Source organism: Apium graveolens, chromosome 4 (assembly GCF_009905375.1).
Source record: "Apium graveolens cultivar Ventura chromosome 4, ASM990537v1, whole genome shotgun sequence".
Classification (NCBI taxonomy): Eukaryota; Viridiplantae; Streptophyta; class Magnoliopsida; order Apiales; family Apiaceae; genus Apium; species Apium graveolens.
The window spans coordinates 84,513,172-84,523,019 of NC_133650.1; the positions used below are offsets into that span (position 1 = coordinate 84,513,172).

At 32.7% G+C, this 9,848-nt stretch overlaps 1 protein-coding gene across 2 annotated transcripts; it reads right to left on the reverse strand.

The window, feature by feature from the left end:
- Positions 1–7,261: 7,261 nt before the first annotated feature.
- Positions 7,262–9,549, reverse strand: LOC141718132 (homeobox-leucine zipper protein HAT7-like). Of its 2 annotated transcripts, none has more exons than XM_074520505.1 (4): positions 9,150–9,549; positions 8,499–8,872; positions 7,833–7,968; positions 7,262–7,512 (listed from the first exon to the last, which is right to left on the reverse strand). In XM_074520505.1, the coding sequence occupies exons 1-4, from the start codon at positions 9,250–9,252 to the stop codon at positions 7,337–7,339; spliced, it is 789 nt and encodes a 262-aa protein (XP_074376606.1). In that variant the 5' UTR covers positions 9,253–9,549; the 3' UTR covers positions 7,262–7,336. The 2 variants fall into 2 exon arrangements, with proteins under 2 accessions (XP_074376606.1, XP_074376605.1); XM_074520504.1 differs by having other exon boundaries at positions 8,499–8,878; positions 9,150–9,547.
- Between the last annotated feature and the right edge of the window lie 299 nt (positions 9,550–9,848).

Genomic DNA, 9,848 nt, shown 5'->3' on the forward strand with positions numbered 1-9,848 from the left:
TCTTGCATGTCAGGATTAGAAAAATCCAGTAAAGGTACCCCCCCCCGACCACGAGACTCGTTCCTGATTTACAAGATTAAATTTTAAAATTATTATTTCAATGATCCAACCGTACGGATGTTAAGATATATTAATTTTAGTCATATGAAAAATTATTAAAAAAATTGAAATTCATCTTGCACGTCAGGATTAGAAAAATCTAGTAAATGTACCCCTCCCGACCGACAACGAGACTCGTTCCCGATTTACAAGACTAATTTTTAAAATGATTTTTTCGATGATACAATCGTACGGATGTTAAGATATATCAATTTTAGTCATAGGAAAAAAGTATTAAAAAATTTGAAATTCATCTTGCACGTTAGGATTAGAAAAATCCAGGAAATATACCCCTCCCGACAACGAGACTCGTTCCCGATTTACAAGATTAATTTTTCAAATGATTTTTTCGACGATCCAACCATACGGATGTTAAGATATATCAATTTTATTCATATGAAAAAATTATTAAAAAATTTGAAATTCATCTTGCATGTCAGGATAAGAAAAATCCAGTAAAAGTACAACTCCCAACAATGAGACTTGTTCCCGATTTACAAGATTAATTTTTAAAATGATTTTATCAATGCTCCAACCGTACGGAGGTTAAGATATATCAATTTTAGTCATATGAAAAAATTATTAAAAAATTTGAAATTCATCTTGCATGTCAAGATTAGAAAAATCTATTAAAAGTACCACTCCCAACAACGAGACTCGTTCCTGATTTACAAAATTAATTTTAAATGATTTTTTCGATGATCCAACCGTACGGATGTTAAGATATACTAATTTTCTTCATATTAAAAAAATATTAAAAATTTGAAATTCATCTTGCATGTCAGGATTAGAATAATTGAGTAAAAGTACCACTTCCGACAACGAGACTCGTTACAGATTTACAAGATTAATTTTTAAAATGAATTTTTCAACGATCCAACTGTACGGATGTTAAGATATATCATTTTTAGTCATATGAAAAAATTATTAACACATTTGAAATTCATCTTGCATGTCAAGATTAGAAAAATCCAGTAAAAGCTCCCGATAACGAGACTCGTTCCCTATTTACAAGATTAATTTTTAAAATAATTTTTTCGACGATCCAACCGTACAGATGTTAAGATATATCAATTTTAGTCATATGAAAAAATTATTAACAAATTTGAAATTCATCTTGCATGTCAGGATTAGTAATATCGAGTAAAAGTACCACTTCCAACAACGAGACTCGTTCCTGATTTACAAGGTGATTTTATAATATTAAAAACATTCATGTACTAAAATAATCGTTATTTTTAAATAAGAAAATTTAATTAATTCTTTTACACTAATATGTAATCTGATAAATATAATTAAATAATACTATTTTTAAATTAAAGAATTTATTAACCTATTTACACATTTTAACCCAATTTTCCCATTCCCTCTCATTAAATTTCATTTCCCCCTTTCTCCAAATTTCATTTTCCCCCTTATTTCCCCCCTTATCTCCACTGCTTTTGTCCCCCTTATCTGTGTGTCGTTCTCTTTCTTATCTTATCTCTGACTTCCTCCTCTCCCTCATTGTTCTTGTGCCATTCTTTCATCTCTAATTTCTTCCCTCTCCAGTTGCTTACATAATTTTTTTTAAAAATCACATCGATGAAGTGATTTTCATCAATCGCCTCATTTGTTTATAGTAATCTAGATAGGGAAGGGGTATTGAATAGAATTGAATATTAGTTTGGGATGGGGAAGAAGAAGAGAGCAGCAGATAGAGAGTTTGATGATGAGAAGATATTGGTACAACATTAGAAAGCTAAACACTTTAAATGGCATATTTGTTAGAAGAAGCTTTCTACTGCTGGTGGCATGTCTATTCATGTTTTTCAGGTTCATAAAGAGACTGTTTCCAAGGATATACATCTCTCGCTCATCTCTCTCTCTAATCTCTCTCTCTCCCCCCCTCTCCCTCTGTATTTGTATATGATTTGGATTTTATTTGGATCATAGGTTTGTGATTTGGTTGTTTTTATAATTTGTTTACTTTGGTTGGTATGTTGAAATGCCGAATAGTTTTTGTAATTTTGTTGAACGAAAGATGTTGAATTGAATAGCACTTTTGGCACATGAAAAAAATATGATAAGAGTTTGATGGTCGGGGAATTTGCCTCCTTGTAATGCTGAGTCAAGGTGTAATAGATTACGTTTGGGTTATGAATTAGTATGAACCTTTGTGTGGTTGACAAAGTGTTTTGCAACACAAAAGTGTGAGGCATATTTGCACAGAATAAGGTGTCTTTGTTACAATTATACAATGTGTGATTGAATGAGATTTTGACCATAGAAATTGAATCACAACTTAAATTTTGAAATTTTTCCTTATTATATTATCTGATACATGGCTATATTTTGTACAGAACCGGAAGTGGCTCGATTTTGGCTTTTGGTTTTACGTTCTTTTCCCCTGGTGAAGTCTTTGTTTGTGTCTAGAATCTAAGAATCGAGAAAGTTACCTTCAACTTAAAAACTCAAACTTTGACCATTTTATGGAGATGTGTCCTTGAGGAACAAGGACAGGGGACCCCTATTGATGATAGGCGAGGTGTTGTGAACTTGTTTACATTATTTTTCGTTAATTATTTACATATGATGCATATGTTTCAAACTCTTTTGTTAAAGTTCATTTTATCAAGAACCTCTAACTTTTGCTGCTTCAGTTTTATTTGTGAATAGATAGGTGGCTATCTTTTGATTTCATCAATATCACTCTTTTTCATATCTTGAAGAAGCTTGCATTGGATTTTATTTCTTATAGTCAGGTATGTTGATTATATTGCAGATTTATCTTATGCCAGAGGGGATGCTATCTACTAAGCAAGGTGTTTGTATTGCAGAGTTTATTACTGGTAACAACCAAAATCTACTGGTAATAGGTTAGTTAAACATTCCACAAGTGTTCAGTTATTCTGCAGCACTTGTTGTGTATTAACGTTGACCCTTACGGTTCTACTTGTTCTGCATAAATCTTCAGCAAGCCTGATGAGGATCATATATTAAATAAATTGCACCCTAAAGGCATATGGTATTTAACTGTTCTCGGCACAACAGCAACAACCCAGAGGGAATACATTGCGTTGCATGTATTTCGCCGTCTAACTTTGCAGGTGATATATTTCTATAGCCTATTACTACTTACCTGTTAATCCAACAACTTGAACTGAATGTTTGATAATTTCCGGCCGTCTCACAGCTTCTACCTCTGGTTTTTGCAACTTTAGACTTTTTCTTTATTATATATTTAAAACAAGATGTGGAACAACTCTATGTGACAAATTAATAACTAAAACTAATGCATTTTTATGTTTTAGATGCAAACTGCTATTCTTCAGCCTAGTCCAGAACATTTCCCAAAATATGAAGAGCAATAGCCTGTAATGCCAGAGTACTTCACGCCTAATTTTTCTGAATATCTACGGAAGACTTTTAATGAGCCGCAGCTAGTAGTAATTCAGTGGGCTGCCATGCATATAGCTACTGGTACAACCAATGTGATGGTGAAGAGAAAAGATCCATGGCCATTTACTTTAGTACAAGGGCCTCCTGGAACTGGTAAGACACACACTGTGTGGGGAATGCTAAACGTGATTCATCTGATTCAGTATCAACACTATTATACTGCATTGCTCAAGAAACTAGCACCTGAAAGCTATAAGCAAACCAATGAGAGTAATTCAGAAAATGTTGTGACTGGTTCTATAAATGAAGTGCTTGAGAGCATGGATCAGAATATGTTTCGTAGTCTTCCAAGGTGTACAATTGTCCACTCCCATCTTCTTTTACATGTTGGTGTTATAGATTAGTACCTTGATGTGCAAGAACAAGAACTAGGACTAGGCGAACTAGGACTAGGCGTGCTAATTGGAGTGAACATTTGCAACAACGACTAAATATGTATGCAAATTAGTTATTATGTACCTTAATAATTATGTTTAGAAATAGATTTTAAGTTATAGTTATAATTCTTGTAGAGAACCTTTGTATTTTAAATTTAATTTCAACTGTAAAATAGCAATTGGATTAGCATAATACCTTTTTATTTTAAAACTGGTTTATTTTAAATAATGAGATTAATTTTGTAAACAGCTGTGTGAAAGCCACTTCAAAAATGATGAAAACCGTTGTATGTCTCACTGCACATAATTTTTTAAAAAAAAACTGTTATCTTTTGATATTCTTTGCAATGGTTTAAATTTTTTACACCATTATCTTTTAAATAAAAAACATTCATGACAATGGTTTTAACTAGTTAAAAAAAGTTTATAAACTGTTGTTTATGAAAATATCTAATAAGTTAACAATAATGGTTTTTCTACAAAACCATTGTTGTTAAGTTAGATAGACAATAGTTGAATAAAAAAACAGTTGTTTAAAAAAGTTCCAACAATGGTTTGTTTAGAATAAATGTTGTGTCTTTCATTTTAACACAAGTACTCTAACATGTTGTTTAATCTCTCTTTTTATAAGGATAAAAACAACCATTGTATGATGTTCAATCACACGAGTGTTGGATAGACAACAGAAAATATACTTGTCACACAACGGCAAAAAAACAGTTGTATGATTGCAAATATGTTGCAGTAACATTGTGTTGTTGTTAGATAATGAATCACACATAGAGGGGGGTGAATGTGTTTTTGTGTTTTTCTGCTTTTCTTGAAGTGTTTATGGTGATGAACAAAGTAAATTAAAATCTTGTAGTTAAATGTGTTAGTACTGAATTTAGACAGATAAAATAGTGAACATAAATCTCTCAAAACTCACTTAATTTTATATTAAAATTAAGAATATACTACTATAAAATATCTAGGCTTTTTGTTGATAAAGAGCTTAGCTTCTTCCTTGAGAACATATAAGAATTCTGATCTAATTGTTCCATATAACAGAGCATCCAGTGTTTACTTTAGAGAATAGTAAACACTGGTTATTACAAATGTGCAGTAGCATGTACTAAACCCTATTTTTGGATAATCAAATCTTTATATTTTGGCTTAATGTATCTTTGTTAATCTTGCACGCCTATGACTTTACTTTGCCAGTTAATTTTGGCCTTTGATCTTGTATTCTTCAAGCTGCTTTTGTAGACTTGTCAATCCAACTGATTAGATTATTTTTTGATTGATAATCTTGGATATTGATCCGGTCTGTACTTTGTATTTTGAGTTTTATCTCGAGATCTCCAGTTTGGTATATAGAGAACTTGACATCTCGATAAGTATAATGGCTTATCGAGATCTCTAATCACTCTATAGTTATTTTGACATATCGAAGTGTCTGAGTTCTCTATAAGAGAATTTGGCTTGTCGAGATCTCTCACCTTCATGTCTTCACTTTAGCTTATCGATAACTCTGAGTTCTCTAATGACAAATTGGATTATCGATAACTCAGAGTTCTCTAGTGACAAATTTTTTTACAGATAACTCTGAGTTCTCTAATGACAAATTGGCTTATCGATAACTCAGAATTCTCTAGTGACAAATTTGCTTATCGGTAACTATGAGTTCTCTAATGACAAATTGGTTTATCGATAACTCAGAGTTCTCTAGTGACAAATTTGCTTATCGATAACTCGAAGTTCTCTAGTGAAGAAATGACTTGTCGATATCTCCATTCTTCATGTCTTCAAATTGACTTATCGATATCTCTGAGTTCTCTAGTAGCTTTTCCTTACTTCTCGATAAGTCATTCTGGAGTTCTCGAATGACTTCTCTATAACATTTAATCTGTGACTTGTAGAGATCTTGACTTAGGATATTTTTCCCAAAACAGATTTATTCAATTCCAAGCTTCTTCATAATTCTTCTAAGACATGATCTTCTTGATCTTCTTCTAGATAGAATTCTTAGACTTGACATTGTTTACAGAAAAAGACTTCAGTCTGCCCTTGAACATTTTTACAGACTTAAGTGTTACAATACAAAATGCAAACTTAGATTATAATACAACTTACTTAGGTTTGTCAATTTGACTTAGTCTTGTTATAATATAAGCATGTCTTGCACAACAGTTGTTCATCAATAATGGGAACCTCCATTTGAATTGGAGAGGATTTGACCTGATTACTGTCATGTCCATGGTATCAAACCCTTGTTCTTCTTGCAAAGAATTGGCACTTGAACTAATAACAGTAATAAAAGACAGAAATAACTAAAAGTCATAGTCCCGGTCCGTAAAAAATATTGCATTACTCATTAAAACTTAATATAGAGATGAGGTCTGAGCAGGGACGGAGGCCAGGGGTGGCCGACGGGTGCGGCCGCTACCCCAAACTCCGGTATAATCGTAAAATTAGTATTAAAATTTATGAAAAAAAATTACATATTAATATTTTTAGTAGTAAAAAATATTATTTTTAATTTTCGCCCCCTCAAAAATATGTAAATTTTATGAATTTAGTAATAAAATTAATGATGTTTACAATAGTTATGAATTTAGATATACAAATTCAAGTATATCATGTATAATAAAGTTGTTAAAAATAATATTTATTAATTTATTTAATATATAATAAATTAAATATATATATTAGTTATTCCGAAAAAAATTCGCCACCCCAACTACCGGTTTCTGGCTCTGTCCCTGGTCTGAGATAATATTTTATAGTAAGATCATTGACTGCGTACTATAAAGAAACTAGATCGACCTAGCTAGCTTATATTCTTAAAGAAAATATAAGCTTAAATTAAATGCCAAAATGTGAGCACTCATACAGCAGTTGAAACGAACATGCAAGCAGATACAAAAGAATCTTCACTTTTTTCTTCTTAGCATTGTTTTTCTAATGAATATTCATGAGTCATGGCCCATGCCAGAACATATTACGCACCAGGCACACAGATGCAATGTAAGTTATGTAACATGTCACATGTAGGTTGAGTCTTTTTTATAAATTATATACTTACATAAATAATTCTTATTGTATTTTTTTTAATCCTTTCGTGCCTCTTAACTGGCCACCTTGCATATAATATGGTATCTCACCAGTTAACTAAAAAATTTACATTTCGAAGCTTCGGCTTTTAGCGTTGATACCGTTCAAAATTATGACATGCACTGAAGCTATATATTAGCTACAGAGCTGGAGATATGCACCATGTATTTGAATATTGCAGCATATATAGATTGAATATCCACTAGACAATAACAGTCTACAAATTCAACAAAAAAATAATTAAGAAATTGAAAAAGATGATGAGGTTTATTCATGCACTGTATTCTGAATGATCTTAACGGGGATTGATATAATTTAGGAAATTAATTAAAATTTTGGTGCTGTTCGGGCCATGGCCAAAAACCAGGGTGATCCTCGATGCCGTTGAACATGCTGCAGAAGGTTTCGTCAGGATTAACTGTTGGATTATTGAGTTTCTGGTGGGAATGCGCTAGTTCCAGTGTGGACGATGAACTTTGGAGGAACAGCTGAGTTAGACCTGTATTACACATAAATATATCAATTCATGAATAAGCGATAATTGATTGCTGCGGAAGGTAGCTTTTATTTTATATAGTATGTGAGAACTAGGGGAGACTAGTCTAGGCTCGAACCCTAACATATAATTTATTTTACAACTCCCGGTCTATTCAAAAATTTGTACTCCCTCCGTTTCATTGGATCGTTAAAATTGTTCAAATTCTCTCTCATAAAATCTGAATGATGTTAACAATTCAATAGGACGAGGGAGTAGCTACTAATTTCATGTCCTCCTATTTTTCAAAAATTAACGATAATACTTTTGGTACTGAACTATACCTGCGGTAGTGTTAACATGATCGCAACTGTTGTCACTTCCATTACTCCAAGAACCCTCATGCTGAGTACTTTCTTTGTTGAGATTGATAGGCCTGTTTTCCATGCTGCTAGATTCTTTACCTTTCAGAGCTAGAAGCTGCAATACAACACAAAATGTACTAGTAATTATGTTGAATTTTCTGCAAGACACATTATCTAATCATGAAAACAAAAACTAGTAGATGATCACGTTAAGTAAAACCTAGTTAGCTATGCATGTGGAGTAATACAAATATTAATATTCAAATACATAGAATTAGCTAGTTTATATGTACAACCAACGCAGAGCTATTATAATTATGAATTTATGGGTGGCTTTAAAAGTTTAGTACAATCCCTGTGTGACTGAACCAAATGGATTAATGTCGAGCTAGCAAGTCGACTAGTCTGATCCGTACGTTACAACCATTTCACCTTTTTACTTCTTCTTAGCTGAAAAGTTCTGATTATTGAGAAGAGCTAAGCAAGAGGAAAATTATACTCAATTGCAACATTCACTGCGTGAAGTCAGAATTTACATTCTTTACCGAATCATGTATTTTTTTCATTATAAAGACGAGAACTTAAGTTTGATGTGTGTCAAAAATCAAAACTGTAGTAATTTTAAAAGAGAAAGGACATGTGTACCTCTCCATGAAGTTTCTTGTTTTGAGACCTAAGGGAATCATTGTCAGCCTTAAGAGCATCAAATTGTCTCTTCAAGATAGTATAATCTCTCTCTAATTGTTTGGTTTTCCACCTAGCCCTCCTGTTTTGGAACCAAATAGCAATTTGTCTAGGTTGAAGACCTAAAGCCCTAGCCAACTGCACTTTCCTCTCTGGCTCAAGTTTGTTACCCAACTCAAAACTCTTCTCCAATGCTTTCACTTGCTCCAAGTTTAGTCTCCTCTTCTTCTCTCCAAGTGATTGTGATCCTTCATCCTCCGACAGATCCTCCTCTCCTCGTACTTCTTCACACCCGGTAAACGACATGGATCTCCTCATTAATACAGGTGAATAACCTGCAACTACATAATTTAAAAATCAAAATTATTATGTAAAATGTGTTAGACATCTCTACTCCTATCTATACAGTAGGGTAACCAGGATTTTAGCGAAACCGGAGCAAACATAATTTAAAAATGAAATATTCATAAAACTATTATATTCCATATAGGAGACTATTTTCGCATATACACCGGCGGAACCAGGATTTTTTGTATTTTTTTGCATTCTAAGGTGACAATTTTTGTGTGTACAAATACATAATTATATGTAGAGAGATGGGAGGAGAATCACCTTGAAAGTCTTGGGAGTGGGGAGAGATGGAGGGGTCATGATGATAGGGTTGATGAAACATGGGCTCGGGTGGGAGCTGGAATGATATATCACTGAATATCATATATTGTATTCCCTTCTCTCCTTTACAAAATTCAACTTGTATATGCTGCTAGCTAGCCTCAACTATACAGATGTGTATTAGCTAGAAAGAGATGAGAACATGAACACGGCTGTCAAGAAGGCACCGCAAACATGGATAACATGTTCGGAGAGATAGAGAGAAAGAGGGAGGAGAGAGAGAGATTGAGTGAAGGTTTCTATATATACAGTACTTTACTTTCTTATATACACATACACATATATTACTAAATTAGTGTGCACTGGAGAGAGATTCTGTTTACCTGCAATGTGGTGGTGTTGTATTACTTAACATTTTTCTTTGTTTTAATGATTGTGCTCTGAAATTTATTTCAGTTTTTTAGTGCTTTTCTATCATATAAAATGCTTCACAACAGAAGGTACACTCTAATGGACTACACATTTTATAATTAATTAAACATTTATGTTTTAGTTACCATCTTCCATTTTCATTTTTTTTTTCTTTTTTAATCATCTCCCAGTTACACATTATCGAATTCGAGGCTCAAATTATAACTCTCCGTTCATGAGAGTTTCATGATCCTAATCGAGCTTGCATTACTATTATATATTATATAT